Here is a 23,775-nt window from a genome sequence, read left to right on the forward strand (position 1 = left end):
TGTTTAATTTATTTTTAATATTGTATTTTTATACATTTATGCTGGGGTGCCCAAGTCTAGTTTTCCAGAGCTACCATCTGAAGCTTTAGATGCATTCCTTCTCTAACACACCTGGACCATTGACTCATTATAAGCCTCTACAGAACTGAATGAGGGAAGTCAACCTTTTGTCTGGGGTGTTTTAGCAGGGATGCCCTCCTGATTTGTACCGTCAATGTGGCCCGTTGAGGGGGCCAATATGCTGAAGTGGCCCTCGGTGAAATTGAGTTTGACATTCCTGCTTTAGAATGTGGACAAACATTTTTTGACCCAACTGAGCCCCACTGTGTGGAGGACCAAAGGGGACAAAATTCAATCAATAAAATGCATCAAATAAAATCATTGTTCAATCAGTTATCAGTATCTACTTTTATAAGTTTTCACTTTTAGTGACTTAGTCGCATATTTAATAAATTGTCTTCTAAATAAATTATATTTATTGATTTAATTGTACATTTAATATGTACTTATCTGTTTAATTTTGTCCGTTTTGACACTCCGTACCATTATGGGTGGGTGTGAACATTATACATGCAGTTTAAATGTAAATTATATGTAGCATAAACTCTTTTCAGCTTTCTATTTTCAGTCAACAGTGTCCCATAATTGGAGGTAATTAACAGCACAAGTAAAAAAAAAATCATGTAATTATGGTGTTTTTTTTTGTTTGTTTTGTTTTGTTTTTTTCATCAGAAGAATAAAAACTCAACCCTGTCTAAGAACACTTAAGGTGACAAATGTTTGTGTTCTGCAAACTTTCAGATGAGTAACGAGATCATCCGTCTGTGTAGTGAAAACATCTCTCTGGACGATATCTTCGAGGGCCAGTTGTCGTCCAGCAAGCGAATCCTCGACGACTGCATCCAGTGTTGCACGTCCTGGAAGGACACTTACATGCATGTCTCAAAGCTTCATCACAAGTAGGTCAAAAAGTAGCCTCTCTGCTGAATTTCTGAAACGTTCTCAGAGGCCAATGTGGTTGGAAGTATTTCGTTATGTGGATATTGTAAACGACTGCAGTACAAATGATTGAAAAATTAAGAGGTTGGACGCATTTAGGATTTATTTACACTTGAAACTGGCTTTTCTGTTTATTTTTGTTTTTATTTCTGCCCATGTTAAGTACAGATAGTGAACATGCACATCACTTTCTGTACATACTTCCTGTCTTAACCAGGAAACTCTTAGAAGAGTCTTTAAAGTTGAACAGTTTGCATTTGAAAGTATCTGCAGTTTATCTGTGGTGTAGCAGTCTACTTCTGCTTCTCTCCTGGCAGGTATTCTCACAAAGGCTGGGTTCTGGACAAAACAAAGTTTTTCGTGGGGATTGATGCCTTCATTTTGAGGCTCAGAAACCTCCTTGAGGTCAGTTTATCTTTGTTTGATTGTTTTGTTTTGTTTTGGTTTTTTTTGTGCTGGTTTCGCTGAGTCATCGTTTCAGAATGATTTGAAGTAACCTCAGAAAACAGCAACTGTAGCCAGAATCAGAAATCCATCTGACTAAATTCTGGGAGAAATTGAGAATTACTGCTCCCTGTGTACCGGCAGCAAGAAAATATATTCCAGTGAAACAACTGCAGCTAGCTAAGGTTAACCCTGTAAGTTAACCTTAACCTTAACCTTAACGCAGTGCCGGCGATCCAACCAGAGTTGCTTTACTGTAATTCCGCCACACTTTGCACGCTATCTGAAAAGTTCCAAAGGTTTCTGAAAGGGGAGACGTTGCGCTTTCCAGCCAATCTCAGGTTATTCCTGTAATTTCACCCCCACCGTAGCAGGGAGTGAAATTAATCTGAGGGTCACTCTTTTAATAGCAAATTGCGAAAATAATTTGCTAGATATTGAAAGTTCCAGTTGTTATGGAAAAATGGGCAAATATATATTTACTCAGGACATTTAAAAAACTGCGTACAATTAAAATACGCAAAAATATCCAGGTGGAGATTTTAAATATAGGACACGAAGGGTTTTAAGCAGTGCTGTTGTTGTTATTTGCAGCATTGTTTTATTCATGACAACCCCTTCTTGCATTGTACTTATTGTTTATTGCTTTTGTATGTATTCCCATAATCCATCAGATCTGTGACTGCCAGTACCAGTTTGCCCGTTGGGAGGATGGCGAGCAGAGAGACATGCCCTGCTTCAGAGGCAGCGCCGGACCAGAGCTGACCCGCAACCTGCTGAAGATAGAGACCAGTTTCCAACAAGGACTGCAGAACCTGCGGACCTTTGGCAAGGGGATCCTTGATGTCCATCATCCCACGTGGAGTAAGGAGTTCAGCAGGTTGGTATGCCTCCGTTATTGCGTTCAGTTTAGAGCAAAACCTGTTGCTAGAGATGAACGTTACAGCTAGACTTCTTTGTTTTTGTTTCTTGATGAGTCATTTAGTCTTATTAGTTTTTCAAGCTGTTAGAGTAAGAACCCCCATCAGTTTGGACTATTCCAGAAGTTCAGTGTCATGTATAATTCAAATGTCATGAACAGATCAGATTTAAAGGAGGTGGAGGAGATTGTTATGTAAATTGAGCTTTATATGATGCTTTATTGTTTCTCCCGCATCAAAAACATACTTGAAGTTTTGCTTTGATCCTTTCATGGATGGTTGAGAAATCCTTGAGTCTCTCTGGCAGCCATTGGCAGGTACCTTAACACCTGCTCAGACAAAGCGCTGCTGTTTTCCCCAAAGCCCCTCCTTGGAGCTCTAGTACCTAGCCGAACTTCCGCCTCACAGAGCACTCCTTCCCTCACCTCCACATTCAGCTCCTCTAGACTAGCGGCAGCAGCAGTTAGTAATCACCTGGCACAGCTGCGGGCCTGCTGAGCTCCTAAGAACAGTTGTAAACAGCATCATGGAGAAAAACTGAGATGATGACGTGCTGAAAGCAAAGAGTGAAAAAGGGTAGAAACCTGTTAAAGAAACAGACGGTCATTTCAAGACAGTGATGCAAAAAAAATTTTATAACCACCTATGGTAACAGTTACTTAATTGTGCTGTAAAAACAAAATACTGGTAATCTACCAGGCATTTATCTTTATGTAATTTAATTATTACTTAACTTCCAGAAGCTACATTTAGATAACTGATTTTAGATGACAAATATTTTAGACTATTCTTTTATTGTATAAGTTTAAAGGTCTTCTCCCAGAATTTTTTTTTTTCACAAAAAAACTAATACAGTTAAACACCAACAAATTGAATGAACACATCAATAAAGTTTTGATTAGTTGAAACATAAGTTTGTCCAAAACACATTTTTATTGTATTGTAGGCAATTGGCTTTTGGTAATATCAACAATTTTATTTTATTTTTTGCTTGTTTTGTTGAAAATATGCCAAAAATGTTACTTTTGTCAGATCATTAAAGAATAGTGTGAACGTACAAGAGCCGATCAGTATCTGTCACAGCAACACCTCTGCTTTCTGCGTCGACTCTGGTTTAGGTTAAAAAAAAAAGCTCCATAAATCTATATTTAGCAGACTGACACATTACAACTCCAATTACCAATGTAAATAATCCTTCATATTTTCCTTGACATGAACATTAGGTTGGAGGGGTCAGACACGGAGCCGCATTAGCAGGAAGAAAACACAGCAGTGCTGGCTCTTAATGGCTCCGGCTAATGGCTGTTATCGAGTTAATTAGTTTACAATCTCTTCATTCAGTCTTATTGAAATAAACAATGAAGGGCAATAATAACTCTCAGCCCATTCCTGTCAGATCCATAGTCATCAAGGAGAGATTGTAAATACCACTACTGCTCCATGTGACTTATCTGTGTTGCTTGTTTACATTAGTGTGCATATATGGAATATGCTTAAATATTCCACTAAACAACTGAAAAATGCTCATTTTATCACCCATAGCAACTAAATTTACTACAATTGACCTTTTACTTTTAAAGAAAGTAAAAGGAAAATAATAGAAAACTTGATTGACAATAATACATAAATGCAGTGAAGTGATGATGGCAAAGTAAAGTAAAAGGCACTTAGCTCATGCTATATGGATATAGATATATCTCAAGGTAAACATGAGCCATGAAAGATTTAGGGTGCATTCAGACCATCTCTGCTTAGTTGCTTTAATCAAACTGTGATTCATTCGTTTGGAAAGTCCGGTTTGTTTGAGAAGATGTGAATGTGCAATCAAATCAAATGTGCAATTTTTTGTGGGCCAAAAAAAGCAAACTCTGGTCTGCCTAAAAACCCACATCTCGGTATGGTTAAAGTCATCTTTAATGCATGTGTGAATTCCAAGCAGACTGGATACCACTACAAAAGCAAAAGGCAGACTAAACCACATGGCATTCTGGGTAAATACAACCTAAATCATAATATGAATGTAGCACTTGTAGGACAAAAGGCTCATGGAAGAGAAATCCTACAACTGCTAAAATCCGACGCCACTCCAGTTTTGTTTACATGTCCTGAAGAGGGAGGTTGTGCTCATGTCTTCTTCAGAGGTTTTCATGTCGTTTCCTTTAGTGGTTTTTGGTGCAGCGCCACCATGTGTGGGGAGGGGAACACGTTGCTCAAAGGGTTTGGTTCACTTGGTAGTGCAGTGTGAAAGCAAACCGCACCAGCTGAAAATGCAACAAATGTTGCAACTTTGGTCCTCAATCTATCAGACTATCAGGTGTGAAAACACACTTAAGCTCTGTGAACCAGCTGTGAAAATATGACATTAAAAAAAAAGAACTACCATTGCTTTCCTCTCGTGACTCAAATTATTTCTGATTTTTGAATGTTTAACTTCGCAAGCAGCCCCCACACATCATTTCTCCCTTTAGATTGCTGCAGCATTTTTACATTTTAATTTTGGGGCTTCGGGATAGCAAAGAACCAAAACAGCTCAGCTCAGAAGTAAAAATGGTTGGAGTGGATGTTCTGCACCACTCTGCTACAGGTTGACTTGGTGTTGTTGTTCATGTCTACCTTTATGTGATGGTTTGCTGTTTTATTAGGTTTTGTACATTTGTAAAGGATCTGGAAATGATGACCCAGGAGTTGATGAACTCAGCTTTCCGGACCGTGAACACAGTTCAGGAAGGAGTCAGGCTGCTGGACATTTTCAGTCCTATGTCCACGCGCAAGGTGTTTTGACGAACACTCGCATTTCACCACATCTTCATTTTTACCCCACAGAAACCCTTTTAAATTCCCATCCTTAGCCTTTCCAGTTTGTTCTCTCTGACGTTCTCTTCTCATGTTGATCTGCGCCGTCACAGGCCATACGGCGCACAATGGAGGAGAAGTCAGAGGAAGTGTACCGCATCTTTAGCAAAGAGCTTCACGTGGTGAAGGAGACAGCGGAGCAGAAGGGTCGCTGTTATCCTGATCACATACCACAAATTGTGGGGCAGGTCATGTGGGCCAAAGCTCTCAAGCAGCGCCTAGAAAAACCCATGCAGGTATATGTATCCGTCTCTCTTTTGCTCCGAAATTGAGTAAAAACTGATTTCTTACCGTTACTCGTGATCTCTTCCAGATCCTTCACAAGTGCTCCTTTATGCCGGAATCTCAGAGCCGCAAAGACATCATTTTTACCTTTGGGCAGACGAACCACATCCTGGAGGAGATGGTGAGGAAAAGCTTCTTTGAATGGACCCAGAACTTGGATGGACAGTACCTGAAGAAACTGCAGCAGACTCTCTTGGTGCGCCTCAAGGGCACTCCCTCCAGGCTGGAAATCAATTTCGACAAGTAGGTCAAAATCAGAAAAACAGAAAGAAGAAGTCGTGGATTGAGTTTGTGCCTCTGGGTTTGTTTGAGTGTCTTTGGTTATAGGCAGTTTGGCTTGAAAAATGAAATTCATCCAAGAGCATCAATGTTAGACACAAACACTGAAAAACTTACCATTTTCACAAAAATATAAAATTCATTGTAATTAAAAAAAAACAATCTGGAAATGTAATACTTTACGTGTCAAATACCATAGACACCAACTAACTCAAAGTTTATGGGTATCATTAAATGACTTAAAGATTAGAATGGAGCATTTTCTCAGTAGGAATGAGGTGCTTTCTACCATATCTTTACTAAAACCACCTGTTTGATTAGTTGAGTTTAATGTCGAGAAGCTCAACCTTAGGCTCCGTTCACACAGCAGGCAAATGAGACTCCAAATTGATTTTCTCGCCCGCATGCGATCCTCATCCGATACTTTATGACAGTCTGAACGGCCCATTTTCTGTTTTTCAACCGCCCGACCCCAGCTCCAAAATGCGGGTTGCTTTCGGGTTGCAAACCTTTCACATGGAAACCTGATTGCGGTGATCTGTAATTAGTAGTATAAACCACCATTTAAAAAGAAGAATATAGGATTTCGGCAAAATAAAAAAATAAAAAAAAATGGAATTGAGCATTTAAACTTTTTTCAACAGACCAACTGAAAGTCCCAGACCAGTTAGAGCGATCGTAGTACTGAAATATATCTTAATTGGCTGCTTTGCAATTGCCAGCCAATAGTGTGTCAGGTAGCATGGAGGCTAGGTATTTCAGCTTACCCAGCTGCATTTTCTTTTGAATATTTAAATGTCCTCTCTGGATAAACCCATAATTAGTCTGTTTTATAACATTGAGCTGGCAAAACACGGATCAGAACCACAATCAGTGGTTTCATGAAGATTTGTCTCCCCATAACTAATGAAAATACTTTGTTTATGTCAAACGCTGTTTGATCCAGCAACCTGCTGAGGCTGTTTTCTGAGATCCAGTACTGGGACCGAATGAAGTTTGAGATCCCACAGATTGTGTCCGACATGTACCAGAGCAGGGAGGAGATCCGGCTCCTCCGGGAGAGAGTGCTGCTGCTCATCAGGAACTACAACAGGTCTCATCTACACTTCCTTCAACTGTAGATCACAGTACACCCACCTTCAAGTTACCTATAAACCATTCAACTTTTTTTTGTTGTAATTTCTGCAGTGTTGTTTTTTGTTGTCAGGATTGTTGGAATGCTCTCTCGTGAAGAGCTGCGTCTGTTCCGGGAGCGGGTCCGTTTCCTTGACAAGAAGGTGGAGCCTGGCATGACCAAGTTGCTCTGGTTGTCCCAAGGAGCTTCGAACCACTTCATCAACGATTCCCTTATCCACATTGACAAGGTTTGACACGAACCTGCTAGTGCTCTCTCTGTAGCGTTTGAATACAGTGGAGCCTCGGTATTCATGGAGGACAGGCACCACGACTGTTGGCAAATTGCTACAATCCACCAATACTAGAGACATCCACTAAAAACACTTTAAACTGCCTGTTTCAACAGTTCTAACACTGAACGTACCTTAATGTACCTCAACACACAATGGAAATTGTCTACCATAGAAACTAATATTCACAGCCTTCCTTTTTTTCTGCTCTTGGGATTACAACCTGCTTTGATTTCTTTAATAAAGCGGACGCCTCCTTCTTTTCTCTCTTTCCGTTACCTCTCCAGGTGCAGTCTGTCATTGATGGTTACAAAGTTTCCAATCTGTCCATCTCCAACCTCTGTAGGCAGATCAGTGAAACTTTGCTGGTTAAAATAGATGGGAAGACAGTGTACAGGTAATAAGTTCTGATTTCTTTCTTTGTTGTGTCACTATGATGGCACACCAACCAAACACGAAATCTTTAAGCAACGAATCAGCTGACTGGTTCTGTCATTCTCCCCTCCCGCCCCTTCTGTTGGCCAGAAACCTGGAATTTGAGGATGACCAGAACGCTCACCAGCAGAGCCGTCTCAAAGTGCTGCGCTCGGTACACCAGGAAATCGTTAACATCATGACTCAGATTCACACCATCTTTGCCGGCGATGGAGCTGAGGTTGGAACTTTGTTTTTTGTGCTTTTATGTGCTTCAAAATCACTTTCTGAAGTATTAAGTGTGCTTTTTTAAAAAAATATTATTTAACAAATATGTAAAAAAAAAAAAGTGCTATCCAAAGGAAAGAGAATTGGCCCAGATCTAGACTGCCTTTCAAAAGTATTTACATCCTTGAACTTTTTGCACTTTTTGTCACATTACGGCCTCAAACCTTATTGCATTTTATTCAGATTTTACAAAATAATTCGGAATTGTAATGTGAAAGGACAAACTGCACCTTTTTCCCCCTCTCCTAAGTCAGTACTGTCTATGACATCTTTTTCTGCAGTTTCAGAGACAAGTGTTCACTGATTTATATCAGTTAGATTCTTGAGACAAATTCCTGTCCATGTTTCTTCACACAGTCAGATTTTGTAGAAACCATGTATGAGCGTAATTTTTTTTCAAGTCTTGGCACAAATTCTTAAATGCATTTAGATCTGCACTTTGACTGGACCACTTCATCTGATTAATATGCTTAAATCTAAACCTTTGCTGTATGTTTTGGGTCCTTGTTGTACTGAAAATTGAACTTCCACCCCAGCTTTAAGTCTTTTGCGGCTTCTAACAGATTTTTTTTCCCGTCCATCATTAACTCAAGCCAGATATGCTATGTTTTCTTTGTTGTAGCATGTTACAGATACCCGACGTTCTTCCAACAATGGTCTTCTTTTTGCAATTCTTCAAATAACTCATAATATCTAATCTAATATCTGTGCCATGCATAGTTAGCACCTGGCCTGTCAACAGATTCTTCCATCTCAGCAGTGGCTCTCTGCAGCTCATCCAGAGTTGATACAGGATCTCTTTGAGTAAAGGGCTAGCCAACAAGTGGTATAAATACCTTTGCAAGGCTCTGTATAAATAGATCTAAATAAATGTGTCAAAGATAAATTTTCCTTTTCCTCACAGAAGATAATTTGCTGTCCACAAATGTGTACTTTGTAAAACCAAAAAACTTGAGCTCCGATGTTGTAGGTCCAGGCACATTGGGAGAAGTATTCAGAGAAGGTGGACCACATAGTGGAAGAGGCATTCCGGCTTAACATCAGGGACTCCATGAAGAAACTAAGCAGAGCCATCACCGGGGATAACAAGACATCGCCCAGTCCGCTGTTCAAAGTGCTGGTGCTTCTGCGGCAGGCGACTCCTCAAAGCGTGCCAAAGGTAACGCAGACTCACGCCGCCTTTTAAAACTACTGTGATGCTGTAAGCTAGAGATTTCTCTTCAAACAGGCCAACATCCACAATGAATGTTATAAGAAAAATCAAATTTTTTTTAAAGGGACCGTATTATGTGAAGTTAGAGTGTTATTCCTTCATCCAAAATGCATGTTTGAAAATTCTTTTAATCTGGCAACCTTTCTGCTGTGCAAAACGTTTCAGAGAGAGCAAGAGTTTCTTAAAGAGACAGAGACCCAATTTCAAGGAGCTAAATTATAAAGTCCAATTTTCTTTAAGTAATATTTGATGTGTACAATATTTTTATGACAACTGAAGGTTGCTTGATTGTGCTGTAAAATGGCACTCTGTGGTTGTTAAACACATAATATTGACCTTTAAATCGATAAGAACAGAACAAACAGAAATTCAGGCACTTGGGTAGATCTCTCCTGGAGCTAGCAGTTCTGGGCAATGTGTGAGGTCTAAGGTGATCCTAAATTTAAATGTAAATAGAAAAGAGGTTTTGTAATGCTTAATTTGTATTTTAAATAATCTCCTTCCTGTGTAATCCAGTTCGTTTTTTGTGTTGTTGTTGTTGTTTACAGCTGGAGTTCTCGCCGTCTCTGCAGAAGCTTGGACAGATTGTGAACATTTTGCCTCAGTTAATCAAAATCATCTCTGAATTTAAGCGTCTCCCCGAGCTTCTCTCCGACAAAGAGTCTCTGGCTCTCCCCATATACGTCAGCATAGGTTGGAAACAAATATATATCATAGCGTACACCTGCTTTAGTGCTTTTTCATATTTTGTCACGTTAACACTTCATTATTCTTGACTTTATTGGATGTAGCAACATAAATGAGCGCACAATTGTGAAGTCAAATAAATATCTCAAAAGTGTGGCGTACATTTTTTGTATGCTTACCCCTCTCCTTATGCACCCCTAAATAAAATGCATTGGCCTCCCTTATGGTTGTAGCATGACAAAATATGGAAAAGTTAAAAGGATTTAAATATTTTCATAAGAAGCTCAATGATTTTTATCATCCTCCCCATTTCGATTCTGTTTGATCACTCAGAGCGAGACGAAAGGATTATTAAGACCCAGGCTGCAATTATGGCAGGGATGTCAGCCAATGCCAGGCAACTGGAGGCCTATTTGAAGAGCTGGGGCAAATACAGGCCCATCTGGGAGAACATCAAAGACTACATTATACAACGTTACAGGACAGCCAACACTTCAGTATCGACTTTTGATGCAGATATACAAAGGTATGCAATTCCTCGGTTTCTGTTGGAGGAGTTTCTGCAAATACATTCAGTGTGTTTTGCAAAGACATGGTTGACTAGGATCACAAACAGTGTTCCTGTGGTCCTCCCAGATACACTGAGAACGCCAGCAGTATTCAACAGGAAGAGACGATCATCTCCATACAGTTTGTGATGCTGGACTGTTCGCCGCTCAAGTCCACCCTGGTGCAACACTGCGACGAGTGGCAGAAGAAGTTAACACAGCTTCTCAGCGAGATAGCAAGCACTTGTCTAAAAGAACTTTACGACTCAATGCAAAGCAATGCTGATAGGTGTGCAACCATTTCTTATCATACATCAAATCTTATTTATATGATAAAAGTGCACAGCTAGGACCAGTTCTCTGACATAAAGGAGTCCAGTGAATAAATGAAATTCTGGAAGAATATGGGGGAAATCCTTGAGTTTAATAATCGTCGTTGTTTATGTTCAGGTTGATGAAACCGCCGCAGACCCTTGAGGAGCTAAGTGATAGCCTGACTCTTCTAGCAAATCTCAATAGCAATTTGGCCAACACAGAAGCTCAGATTCCTCTCATCCATGAACGATTTGCCATCCTCGACAAATATGAAGTCGAAGTGGAGCACAGCGTAAGTATGCCACTTCTTAACAATGCCTAGAAATGTATTCAAGGTACAGGAGTACATTTTCAATAGGCAAAAGTTAACACTGCTTAAAATGGTTAATATATATGTATATATTTTTAAGAAATAACAGCTAGAAGCTTTATTACCACAGAAGAAGTTACAGTATTGTATTGTCACACATCTTTGCCAAGTATGTTACATTACCTAAAACATTCCTTGTTTTTTCTTGGGAACTGAGCCTCCTACCTCTTGCTGATGTGTCACACCAGTGTAAATAGATAATTAGTTGTTTAATATTAACTTTTAGGTTTTATTCTCATAGTATATCAGTTAAAATTTGCTGAGAGATCATGCTAACGTTTCTAACATTTTCCCTATGTTACAATCTAGCTGAACAGTGGTAGCTGGGCAGAAATTAGGTTAGAAAGCTTTTTGGTATCTTAGTAGCTTCTGAAAAAGCCTTTTCATATGGTTGCCCAGAAAGGTCAACAAAATGTGGTAGCCCCAACACACCACCTAAAGCCACAACAACCAAAAGTACAAAGGAAGCTATGCTGAAACAGAATTTATGCAACAGTGGAAGCTATGGTTAAGTTGCTAGCGATACTTCAGCTTAGCATAGCTTCCGTTTTAGCACAGCTTCTGGTTTAGCACAGCTTCTGGTTTCCATTCTCTTCAAGATATTAGTATAAAGATTAGACATCAAAATATTACCAGTTCTATAGAAATAACTGAATGCTTACCCTAATTCTTTACATGATGTGTTAAATCTATTTCAGTGTTCGGTTCTCCTATCAGTGATGTGATTCTGAAGAAACGAATCCTGGCTTTAATCCGTTGTGTCTTATTTGCGCCTGCAGGTTCAGGTCATGCGAGAGGAACTGAATGACAAGTGGATTTGGTTTCAGCAGGTGTTGATTAACAGCGACACCACCCTGTCGAAAGACAAAGAAAAGTTTAAAACCGGCCTCGTCCGTTCCTTTGAGGAACTCAAGAAGAAGATCGACGTTACCTTTCAGGAGTTCAGCGCCAAAGGTTACACATACATGTTTTACCATCAACTGGTCTAATTCCACATCAGCCCTAATTGTTTGGAAGCTAGTTACATTCACTGGACAAAATATAGTCAATTCAGTAAACCTTGCACACATTTGTGTATATGCTTTTAGTTATAGTTATAGTTATCATAAGTAAGTGTCTATGTGCGTGTTTGTGTAAATCTTAATATGCTTAACGCTACATTTGCTTGTCCAGGTCCTTTTCAGAGCTTGTTAAGCTTTGAAGTAGCAATGAAGCAAATAGCAGAATATCGTGGCCAACTGGAGGCTCTAATACAAGAGCAAAACACCATCATCAGTGGGCTGGCATTCTTCAGAATCGATCAACCTCCCTGTAAATTCATCATGGCGATGGAAAAGGTCTGAAGTTGCTCTTGGCTCTAACAGTTACATCAGCATTCAGTAATACAAATGGTCATTGTAAAAAAAAAAAAATTTAAACGGATCAATAATTTTCCTTAGTTGTTCCTGAAGTTGTTTAATGTTTTTTTTTTTGTTGTTGTTTTTTTATTACGGGTCACTTGTGTCTGACGACTTTGTGCCTCCGTGCCCCTTTCCAGGACATGGATCAGCTCCAGGAGGTGTGGGAAATCTCTCACGAATGGGACGAAAGCTGGGAAAACTGGAAGGTTCTTCACCTGTCACAGCTGCAGACGCGGACCATGGAGGAAACGGCACTGGAGATGTACAAGAGACTTCGCGCCCTTCAGAGAGATCTCAAGGTTAGTTGTGCTGGGCAGGATGATCAGCTCAGGCATTATATAGATCACTTTTGTCTTTTTAGGTTTCATTTTTGAAAAAAAAAAAAAAAAAAAGATTACCGGTATAATCCAATGCTTTCCCAGTTACAGACACAGTGAAGCCTCTGCACAGCGTAGTACTTCCTCTACCGTGCTTCACAATAAGGACGGTATTATTTGGGTCATAAACTCCCCCTCCCTTTCTCCAATCACACGTTGGAGTCTCTTGGCAGTTGTTCCAAGGTTTTTAGACACATTTCTTTCTGGTTTCCTTTCCAGAGATTTGGGAATGTTTTACTTCCTGATGTAGAAAATAATTCAGTTTCATGGGGTTATTATTTAGTCATGTGCTGTTCATAGCAGGTCAACAAACGCCAAAGCTACAGCATGTCCGAAAGAGCCAATTTACATTGCAATGAATCTCATACCACAAACTGGGCATCTGCCTTAAAGTAGTTAATCCCATTGACTGCAATCCCAGCTGCGCTAGACAACAACATCGTCTTTTGTGTGTTTTTACTGCAGGGTAAAGATTGGGAGATAGTTTCTTCCTCCAGGGTGAAGCTTGAAAAGTTCAAGCACATCATCCCCCTCATTACTGATCTGAGGAATCCAGCCCTGAGAGACAGGTAACGGTTAAAACGATCTCGCTACGCTTGCAGTCCAAAACTACAGCATGTCCGAACGAGTGTTGTGTCTTCGTTACACGTGTTTGTTATGGTCTGGTGCCTTTCAGACGAGCTCGTCAACTAACTCTTCTGACTCTTTGTCAGTTTTGAGGCTTATTTCTTATTTCTCTAGGGGCTGTGCAGACCGTTGTAGCATCTGTCCTCAATCGGAAAAAAATGCTCTCACAATTATGTGCATAATTCCTACAGTAAACTCCTAGCAGATTTGTATTTTAACATACTAATAACCCTAAAAAGGTTTGTAGGAGTCCTTAGGATGTAACTGATCCAGTTTGCTGGGTCTTGAACGTGAACCCTGTTATCTTTATCAACCAACTAAAATCAACCAATTGTCATACAATTATATCCTTATATTGCTATGTAAACATATTCTTCCTGACATAAGAAGTCCTAAGTCTGAACCTTTAAAACATGGTTGTTTTAAAGGTACTGAGGATACTGAGAGAGAATAATGTAACTAACAGTAGCAGCATAAAAACAGTACAGAAGACGATGAGGGACAAAATTTGGAATTTTGACTTGAATCCGAATTCTGAAAAATTAAGTCAAAATTCTGACTTTTGACTTAATTTGGTTGAAATTGAGAAAAAAAAATCAAAATTCTGAACTTAAAGTCAGAATTCTTCCTTTTTTAAAGTCAGTTCAGGCGATTAAATGTCAGAATGAACATTCTGACATTTAATTTAAAAATGTCAGAATTCGAGTATTACGAGTATTACTAAGACTTACTTTTTTTATTACGGGAATAAAGTCCTATGATGTTAAAGTTGAAATAAAACGAGAATGAAGTCATAATATTAGGAGAATGAAGAAGTAATTCAATGGGAACTCCTAAACAAAACTAATTTAAAAATAAAATAAATGTCGAGCAACTTGTGAAGGTATACTCAGTTTCACAAATAAATACTTTAATACATCAGCATCAAATTACTATCAGTATCAGGACTTTGAAATGATTGTGCAAACGACTGTGTGTGTTTGAAGTAAGAACCAAACGGATTTGTCAGTCTGGTCCCATCAGATATTTGTAACTCGATTGAAGGTTTTTTTGTAATTTTGCGTCTTCTTTCTGGTAATATCACATCGTTATTCTGTTAAGGTTACGACTTTATTTTCACTTTTCGGAAAAGCCTGAATTCTGAGAAAAAAGTCAGAATTCTTTTTTTCTCTCTCGTAAAGCACTAAATTGTAAATATAAAGTAAACACATGTAAGTAAACAGATGTATATATTTTTGGCCCTTTAGGTAGAATTTGAACCTTGTTTTGTTTGTTGTTTCAGACACTGGAACCAGATCTGTGAGGATCTAGAGCGCACATTTGACCACACCAACCCTGACTTCACCCTGGAGAAGATCATCTCTCTGAACCTGGATCATTACGCTTCGGTCATTTCGGAGATCTCTGGAGCTGCCAGCAAGGAGCTCTCCATAGAACAGGTCCGGATCTGACGTCTTGTTGATTCTTCATCTTACTTTGCTCTGGGATAATGTTAGGGAAGATTCTGAAAATGCAGCAGAGCGACTCTCCTCCACTCCGGCTTCAACTCTGGCAGCTCAAACTTTGCCGTCTTAGTCCTGCCAGCGGCCCCCTCCCCCCCGTCTCCCTGCCTCACTCTTAACCCCTCCGAGGTTACATCAGAGCAGCGTTACAGCCAAGTTTGTGCACATTGAAGTGTGGAGCAATTAGCATATACAGTTGCCATGCAATTAGCACCTCATTTGTGAAATCAGCCAGTAATTGTTCATTCAGAAACTGGGATTCGATTCAAGGAGCTCTGAGTGAGGAAGAGCCTGAAAGGGGCAGTCGTTCGATGCTTTTAAACTACAAAACCCTAAAAAAAAATGTTATATGTTAATTCACCATTACGGTCTAGTAGTATTTCTAAGACATTCTCCAGGCATAAATATTAGAAAATTATTCTATTGCAACTTTATTTCTGGTCTGTTTGTGTTTGTTCTTTCAGGGTCTGATCAATGTCAAGAAGACATGGGATGAAGTATACCTGGAAATCGCGCCGTACAAAGAGGAGGGCCACTACCGGCTGAGGTGAGGCGGCTTTCAATGTCAAGCAGAGGAACAGTTTCAAAAAGTTACAAATATTGCCACATTTAACGTGGCTCAATAGTTGATGCCGCTGCGTAGAGCCTGCAGGTGGCAGATTAAAAATTTTCTGTCTAAAAAAAGAATCTCTTCATCAAACGCACTCATCGATGCGCAGCCATCATTTTGATCCTTTCCAACCTAGTTTTAAAACGACAGCGCCGTCAGCCGATTTACAAAGCTTTGAGATGCAATGCGGTGACGGTGTTTTATACAGAATAACAATGAATCAGCTTTTAACAGGTTTGTTTTAACCTTAACCTCAAGTACAAAAAAAAAACTAAACTGATTCCACGCTGACAGCAGGGAAACAATAAATTGCAGAGCAAGCCCTTTTGTTTTCAAACACCCACAGGAATCAAAAGTATTCATTGTAACGTGAGCATACGATGGCCTTTCACACCGGTTGGCCTTCCAGGATTGATGCGTCAACTTAATCGTCACCATTCGTGTTCTCTCGTCCTCCTCAGAGGGAGTGAAGACGTCTTCCAGACGCTGGACGATAACCAGGTCATTTTGTCCACGATGAAGGCATCCCGCTTTGTTAAAGCCTTCGAGCGAGAGGTGGACCAATGGGAACGCCAGCTCACCCACGTGATGGACGTCATCGACATGATCCTCTCCGTGCAGCGAAACTGGATTTACTTGGAAGTACACAACTTACCTTGCCTCATTCATTGTTTATGGGTTTTACATACCAGCACCAGAAAGCTACATTTCACACACAAGTCTTTAATCCGAAACAAGCGCTGTTCTCTTTCTCGGTTCCAACCAATTGTTTTCTTCTTTTTTTTCCCCCCACTCAGAACATTTTCCAAGGAAAGGACATCAGGGAGCAGCTTCCTAACGAGTGCACCGAGTTCGCGGGCGTCAGTCGCAACTGGAAGACCATAATGGAGCGTCTCCACGAGAATCCCAACGCCCTGCAGGGAACGCATCATCCCGGTACGACCGCAGAGTTCATGTTTCTGTCTTTAGAATATACTTTATACAATGCATTGCAACCTGGCTGGGTCACCCCAATATTATTAGTGTGGCAATAAAAATAGTTTTTTTAATGGAGTTGTTTTGGATTCAGGTTGGTTGTTTACATTTCTTTAAATTCGTGAAAAATGAACCTGAGATCACAAGCAGACAAAAGCCACTGACATACAGTTAAAACCAGATGTTTGCATACACTACGAAAACCCTTTTTTCTCATTGTCTGGCATTAAAACTGGCTATACCTTGTCTGTTTTAAATCCTTTGGGATTATGAAAATTATTTCTACACCAATAAATGGCTGGACAAAGAGAATAACATTTTTTAGAGAATTTTTATTCCCATCATTATGGCCAAATGGCCTGTCTTGGACCATTTGCTGCATGTCTTCCCTTTCTCACTCCTAAAAAAATTATTAATACCTTTGAGTTAAACGGAGGTTCGNTGGATAAACCCATAATTAGTCTGTTTTATAACATTGAGCTGGCAAAACACGGATCAGAACCACAATCAGTGGTTTCATGAAGATTTGTCTCCCCATAACTAATGAAAATACTTTGTTTATGTCAAACGCTGTTTGATCCAGCAACCTGCTGAGGCTGTTTTCTGAGATCCAGTACTGGGACCGAATGAAGTTTGAGATCCCACAGATTGTGTCCGACATGTACCAGAGCAGGGAGGAGATCCGGCTCCTCCGGGAGAGAGTGCTGCTGCTCATCAGGAACTACAACAGGTCTCATCTACACTTCCTTCAACTGTAGATCACAGTACACCCACCTTCAAGTTACCTATAAACCATTCAACTTTTTTGTTTTGTAATTTCTGCAGTGTTGTTTTTTGTTGTCAGGATTGTTGGAATGCTCTCTCGTGAAGAGCTGCGTCTGTTCCGGGAGCGGGTCCGTTTCCTTGACAAGAAGGTGGAGCCTGGCATGACCAAGTTGCTCTGGTTGTCCCAAGGAGCTTCGAACCACTTCATCAACGATTCCCTTATCCACATTGACAAGGTTTGACACGAACCTGCTAATGCTCTCTCTGTAGCGTTTGAATACAGTGGAGCCTCGGTATTCATGGAGGACAGGCACCACGACTGTTGGCAAATTGCTACAATCCACCAATACTAGAGACATCCACTAAAAACACTTTAAACTGCCTGTTTCAACAGTTCTAACACTGAACGTACCTTAATGTACCTCAACACACAATGGAAATTGTCTACCAAAGAAACTAATATTCACAGCCTTCCTTTTTTTCTGCTCTTGGGATTACAACCTGCTTTGATTTCTTTAATAAAGCGGACGCCTCCTTCTTTTCTCTCTTTCCGTTACCTCTCCAGGTGCAGTCTGTCATTGATGGTTACAAAGTTTCCAATCTGTCCATCTCCAACCTCTGTAGGCAGATCAGTGAAACTTTGCTGGTTAAAATAGATGGGAAGACAGTGTACAGGTAATAAGTTCTGATTTCTTTCTTTGTTGTGTCACTATGATGGCACACCAACCAAACACAAAGTCTTTAAGCAACGAATCAGCTGACTGGTTCTGTCATTCTCCCCTCCCGCCCCTTCTGTTGGCCAGAAACCTGGAATTTGAGGATGACCAGAACGCTCACCAGCAGAGCCGTCTCAAAGTGCTGCGCTCGGTACACCAGGAAATCGTTAACATCATGACTCAGATTCACACCATCTTTGCCGGCGATGGAGCTGAGGTTGGAACTTTGTTTTTTGTGCTTTTATGTGCTTCAAAATCACTTTCTGAAGTATTAAGTGTGCTTTTTTAAAAAAATATTATTTAACAAATATGTAAAAAAAAAAAAGTGCTATCCAAAGGAAAGAGAATTGGCCCAGATCTAGACTGCCTTTCAAAAGTATTTACATCCTTGAACTTTTTGCACTTTTTGTCACATTACGGCCTCAAACCTTATTGCATTTTATTCAGATTTTACAAAATAATTCGGAATTGTAATGTGAAAGGACAAACTGCACCTTTTTCCCCCTCTCCTAAGTCAGTACTGTCTATGACATCTTTTTCTGCAGTTTCAGAGACAAGTGTTCACTGATTTATATCAGTTAGATTCTTGAGACAAATTCCTGTCCATGTTTCTTCACACAGTCAGATTTTGTAGAAACCATGTATGAGCGTAATTTTTTTTCAAGTCTTGGCACAAATTCTTAAATGCATTTAGATCTGCACTTTGACTAGACCACTTCATCTGATTAATATGCTTAAATCTAAACCTTTGCTGTATGTTTTGGGTCCTTGTTGTACTGAAAATTGAACTTCCACCCCAGCTTTAAGTCTTTTGCGGCTTCTAACAGATTTTTTTTCCCGTCCATCATTAACTCAAGCCAGATATGCTATGTTTTCTTTGTTGTAGCATGTTACAGATACCCGACGTTCTTCCAACAATGGTCTTCTTTTTGCAATTCTTCAAATAACTCATAATATCTAATCTAATATCTGTGCCATGCATAGTTAGCACCTGGCCTGTCAACAGATTCTTCCATCTCAGCAGTGGCTCTCTGCAGCTCATCCAGAGTTGATACAGGATCTCTTTGAGTAAAGGGCTAGCCAACAAGTGGTATAAATACCTTTGCAAGGCTCTGTATAAATAGATCTAAATAAATGTGTCAAAGATAAATTTTCCTTTTCCTCACAGAAGATAATTTGCTGTCCACAAATGTGTACTTTGTAAAACCAAAAAACTTGAGCTCCGATGTTGTAGGTCCAGGCACATTGGGAGAAGTATTCAGAGAAGGTGGACCACATAGTGGAAGAGGCATTCCGGCTTAACATCAGGGACTCCATGAAGAAACTAAGCAGAGCCATCACCGGGGATAACAAGACATCGCCCAGTCCGCTGTTCAAAGTGCTGGTGCTTCTGCGGCAGGCGACTCCTCAAAGCGTGCCAAAGGTAACGCAGACTCACGCCGCCTTTTAAAACTACTGTGATGCTGTAAGCTAGAGATTTCTCTTCAAACAGGCCAACATCCACAATGAATGTTATAAGAAAAATCAAATTTTTTTTAAAGGGACCGTATTATGTGAAGTTAGAGTGTTATTCCTTCATCCAAAATGCATGTTTGAAAATTCTTTTAATCTGGCAACCTTTCTGCTGTGCAAAACGTTTCAGAGAGAGCAAGAGTTTCTTAAAGAGACAGAGACCCAATTTCAAGGAGCTAAATTATAAAGTCCAATTTTCTTTAAGTAATATTTGATGTGTACAATATTTTTATGACAACTGAAGGTTGCTTGATTGTGCTGTAAAATGGCACTCTGTGGTTGTTAAACACATAATATTGACCTTTAAATCGATAAGAACAGAACAAACAGAAATTCAGGCACTTGGGTAGATCTCTCCTGGAGCTAGCAGTTCTGGGCAATGTGTGAGGTCTAAGGTGATCCTAAATTTAAATGTAAATAGAAAAGAGGTTTTGTAATGCTTAATTTGTATTTTAAATAATCTCCTTCCTGTGTAATCCAGTTCGTTTTTTGTGTTGTTGTTGTTGTTTACAGCTGGAGTTCTCGCCGTCTCTGCAGAAGCTTGGACAGATTGTGAACATTTTGCCTCAGTTAATCAAAATCATCTCTGAATTTAAGCGTCTCCCCGAGCTTCTCTCCGACAAAGAGTCTCTGGCTCTCCCCATATACGTCAGCATAGGTTGGAAACAAATATATATCATAGCGTACACCTGCTTTAGTGCTTTTTCATATTTTGTCACGTTAACACTTCATTATTCTTGACTTTATTGGATGTAGCAACATAAATGAGCGCACAATTGTGAAGTCAAATAAATATCTCAAAAGTGTGGCGTACATTTTTTGTATGCTTACCCCTCTCCTTATGCACCCCTAAATAAAATGCATTGGCCTCCCTTATGGTTGTAGCATGACAAAATATAGAAAAGTTAAAAGGATTTAAATATTTTCATAAGAAGCTGAATGATTTTTATCATCCTCCCCATTTCGATTCTGTTTGATCACTCAGAGCGAGACGAAAGGATTATTAAGACCCAGGCTGCAATTATGGCAGGGATGTCAGCCAATGCCAGGCAACTGGAGGCCTATTTGAAGAGCTGGGGCAAATACAGGCCCATCTGGGAGAACATCAAAGACTACATTATACAACGTTACAGGACAGCCAACACTTCAGTATCGACTTTTGATGCAGATATACAAAGGTATGCAATTCCTCGGTTTCTGTTGGAGGAGTTTCTGCAAATACATTCAGTGTGTTTTGCAAAGACATGGTTGACTAGGATCACAAACAGTGTTCCTGTGGTCCTCCCAGATACACTGAGAACGCCAGCAGTATTCAACAGGAAGAGACGATCATCTCCATACAGTTTGTGATGCTGGACTGTTCGCCGCTCAAGTCCACCCTGGTGCAACACTGCGACGAGTGGCAGAAGAAGTTAACACAGCTTCTCAGCGAGATAGCAAGCACTTGTCTAAAAGAACTTTACGACTCAATGCAAAGCAATGCTGATAGGTGTGCAACCATTTCTTATCATACATCAAATCTTATTTATATGATAAAAGTGCACAGCTAGGACCAGTTCTCTGACATAAAGGAGTCCAGTGAATAAATGAAATTCTGGAAGAATATGGGGGAAATCCTTGAGTTTAATAATCGTCGTTGTTTATGTTCAGGTTGATGAAACCGCCGCAGACCCTTGAGGAGCTAAGTGATAGCCTGACTCTTCTAGCAAATCTCAATAGCAATTTGGCCAACACAGAAGCTCAGATTCCTCTCATCCATGAACGATTTGCCATCCTCGACAAATATGAAGTCGAAGTGGAGCACAGCGTAAGTATGCCACTTCTTAACAATGCCTAGAAATGTATTCAAGGTACAGGAGTACATTTTCAATAGGCAAAAGTTAACACTGCTTAAAATGGTTAATATATATGTATATATTTTTAAGAAATAACAGCTAGAAGCTTTATTACCACAGAAGAAGTTACAGTATTGTATTGTCACACATCTTTGCCAAGTATGTTACATTACCTAAAACATTCCTTGTTTTTTCTTGGGAACTGAGCCTCCTACCTCTTGCTGATGTGTCACACCAGTGTAAATAGATAATTAGTTGTTTAATATTAACTTTTAGGTTTTATTCTCATAGTATATCAGTTAAAATTTGCTGAGAGATCATGCTAACGTTTCTAACATTTTCCCTATGTTACAATCTAGCTGAACAGTGGTAGCTGGGCAGAAATTAGGTTAGAAAGCTTTTTGGTATCTTAGTAGCTTCTGAAAAAGCCTTTTCATATGGTTGCCCAGAAAGGTCAACAAAATGTGGTAGCCCCAACACACCACCTAAAGCCACAACAACCAAAAGTACAAAGGAAGCTATGCTGAAACAGAATTTATGCAACAGTGGAAGCTATGGTTAAGTTGCTAGCGATACTTCAGCTTAGCATAGCTTCCGTTTTAGCACAGCTTCTGGTTTAGCACAGCTTCTGGTTTCCATTCTCTTCAAGATATTAGTATAAAGATTAGACATCAAAATATTACCAGTTCTATAGAAATAACTGAATGCTTACCCTAATTCTTTACATGATGTGTTAAATCTATTTCAGTGTTCGGTTCTCCTATCAGTGATGTGATTCTGAAGAAACGAATCCTGGCTTTAATCCGTTGTGTCTTATTTGCGCCTGCAGGTTCAGGTCATGCGAGAGGAACTGAATGACAAGTGGATTTGGTTTCAGCAGGTGTTGATTAACAGCGACACCACCCTGTCGAAAGACAAAGAAAAGTTTAAAACCGGCCTCGTCCGTTCCTTTGAGGAACTCAAGAAGAAGATCGACGTTACCTTTCAGGAGTTCAGCGCCAAAGGTTACACATACATGTTTTACCATCAACTGGTCTAATTCCACATCAGCCCTAATTGTTTGGAAGCTAGTTACATTCACTGGACAAAATATAGTCAATTCAGTAAACCTTGCACACATTTGTGTATATGCTTTTAGTTATAGTTATAGTTATCATAAGTAAGTGTCTATGTGCGTGTTTGTGTAAATCTTAATATGCTTAACGCTACATTTGCTTGTCCAGGTCCTTTTCAGAGCTTGTTAAGCTTTGAAGTAGCAATGAAGCAAATAGCAGAATATCGTGGCCAACTGGAGGCTCTAATACAAGAGCAAAACACCATCATCAGTGGGCTGGCATTCTTCAGAATCGATCAACCTCCCTGTAAATTCATCATGGCGATGGAAAAGGTCTGAAGTTGCTCTTGGCTCTAACAGTTACATCAGCATTCAGTAATACAAATGGTCATTGTAAAAAAAAAAAAATTTAAACGGATCAATAATTTTCCTTAGTTGTTCCTGAAGTTGTTTAATGTTTTTTTTTTTGTTGTTGTTTTTTTATTACGGGTCACTTGTGTCTGACGACTTTGTGCCTCCGTGCCCCTTTCCAGGACATGGATCAGCTCCAGGAGGTGTGGGAAATCTCTCACGAATGGGACGAAAGCTGGGAAAACTGGAAGGTTCTTCACCTGTCACAGCTGCAGACGCGGACCATGGAGGAAACGGCACTGGAGATGTACAAGAGACTTCGCGCCCTTCAGAGAGATCTCAAGGTTAGTTGTGCTGGGCAGGATGATCAGCTCAGGCATTATATAGATCACTTTTGTCTTTTTAGGTTTCATTTTTGAAAAAAAAAAAAAAAAAAAGATTACCGGTATAATCCAATGCTTTCCCAGTTACAGACACAGTGAAGCCTCTGCACAGCGTAGTACTTCCTCTACCGTGCTTCACAATAAGGACGGTATTATTTGGGTCATAAACTCCCCCTCCCTTTCTCCAATCACACGTTGGAGTCTCTTGGCAGTTGTTCCAAGGTTTTTAGACACATTTCTTTCTGGTTTCCTTTCCAGAGATTTGGGAATGTTTTACTTCCTGATGTAGAAAATAATTCAGTTTCATGGGGTTATTATTTAGTCATGTGCTGTTCATAGCAGGTCAACAAACGCCAAAGCTACAGCATGTCCGAAAGAGCCAATTTACATTGCAATGAATCTCATACCACAAACTGGGCATCTGCCTTAAAGTAGTTAATCCCATTGACTGCAATCCCAGCTGCGCTAGACAACAACATCGTCTTTTGTGTGTTTTTACTGCAGGGTAAAGATTGGGAGATAGTTTCTTCCTCCAGGGTGAAGCTTGAAAAGTTCAAGCACATCATCCCCCTCATTACTGATCTGAGGAATCCAGCCCTGAGAGACAGGTAACGGTTAAAACGATCTCGCTACGCTTGCAGTCCAAA

General features: G+C 39.9%; 1 protein-coding gene across 2 annotated transcripts in view; it reads left to right on the forward strand.

Annotated features, from left to right (window-relative positions):
- The window catches only part of dnah2 (dynein, axonemal, heavy chain 2), a 73,699-nt gene that overhangs the window by 6,168 nt on the left and 43,756 nt on the right, over positions 1-23,775 (forward strand). The window contains exons 7-29 of one of the 2 annotated variants that reach the window (XM_016677755.1): positions 802-959; positions 1,317-1,404; positions 2,118-2,323; positions 5,006-5,135; positions 5,270-5,452; positions 5,530-5,744; positions 6,727-6,873; positions 6,988-7,144; positions 7,474-7,583; positions 7,712-7,841; positions 8,859-9,047; positions 9,650-9,794; positions 10,122-10,314; positions 10,425-10,625; positions 10,787-10,943; positions 11,801-11,975; positions 12,195-12,358; positions 12,559-12,720; positions 13,264-13,367; positions 14,708-14,864; positions 15,392-15,474; positions 15,999-16,179; positions 16,335-16,473. In XM_016677755.1, the coding sequence (XP_016533241.1) occupies positions 802-959; positions 1,317-1,404; positions 2,118-2,323; positions 5,006-5,135; positions 5,270-5,452; positions 5,530-5,744; positions 6,727-6,873; positions 6,988-7,144; positions 7,474-7,583; positions 7,712-7,841; positions 8,859-9,047; positions 9,650-9,794; positions 10,122-10,314; positions 10,425-10,625; positions 10,787-10,943; positions 11,801-11,975; positions 12,195-12,358; positions 12,559-12,720; positions 13,264-13,367; positions 14,708-14,864; positions 15,392-15,474; positions 15,999-16,179; positions 16,335-16,473 (3,574 nt within the window). Of the gene's footprint in view, positions 1-801; positions 960-1,316; positions 1,405-2,117; positions 2,324-5,005; positions 5,136-5,269; positions 5,453-5,529; positions 5,745-6,726; positions 6,874-6,987; positions 7,145-7,473; positions 7,584-7,711; positions 7,842-8,858; positions 9,048-9,649; positions 9,795-10,121; positions 10,315-10,424; positions 10,626-10,786; positions 10,944-11,800; positions 11,976-12,194; positions 12,359-12,558; positions 12,721-13,263; positions 13,368-14,707; positions 14,865-15,391; positions 15,475-15,998; positions 16,180-16,334; positions 16,474-17,098; positions 17,243-17,356; positions 17,514-17,842; positions 17,953-18,080; positions 18,211-19,227; positions 19,417-20,018; positions 20,164-20,490; positions 20,684-20,793; positions 20,995-21,155; positions 21,313-22,169; positions 22,345-22,563; positions 22,728-22,927; positions 23,090-23,632; positions 23,737-23,775 lie in introns of those variants that run through there. The other variant, XM_016677754.1, reaches the window with a different exon arrangement.

Source organism: Poecilia formosa, unplaced genomic scaffold (genome assembly GCF_000485575.1).
Source record: "Poecilia formosa unplaced genomic scaffold, Poecilia_formosa-5.1.2 Scaffold163, whole genome shotgun sequence".
Taxonomy (NCBI): domain Eukaryota; kingdom Metazoa; phylum Chordata; class Actinopteri; order Cyprinodontiformes; family Poeciliidae; genus Poecilia; species Poecilia formosa.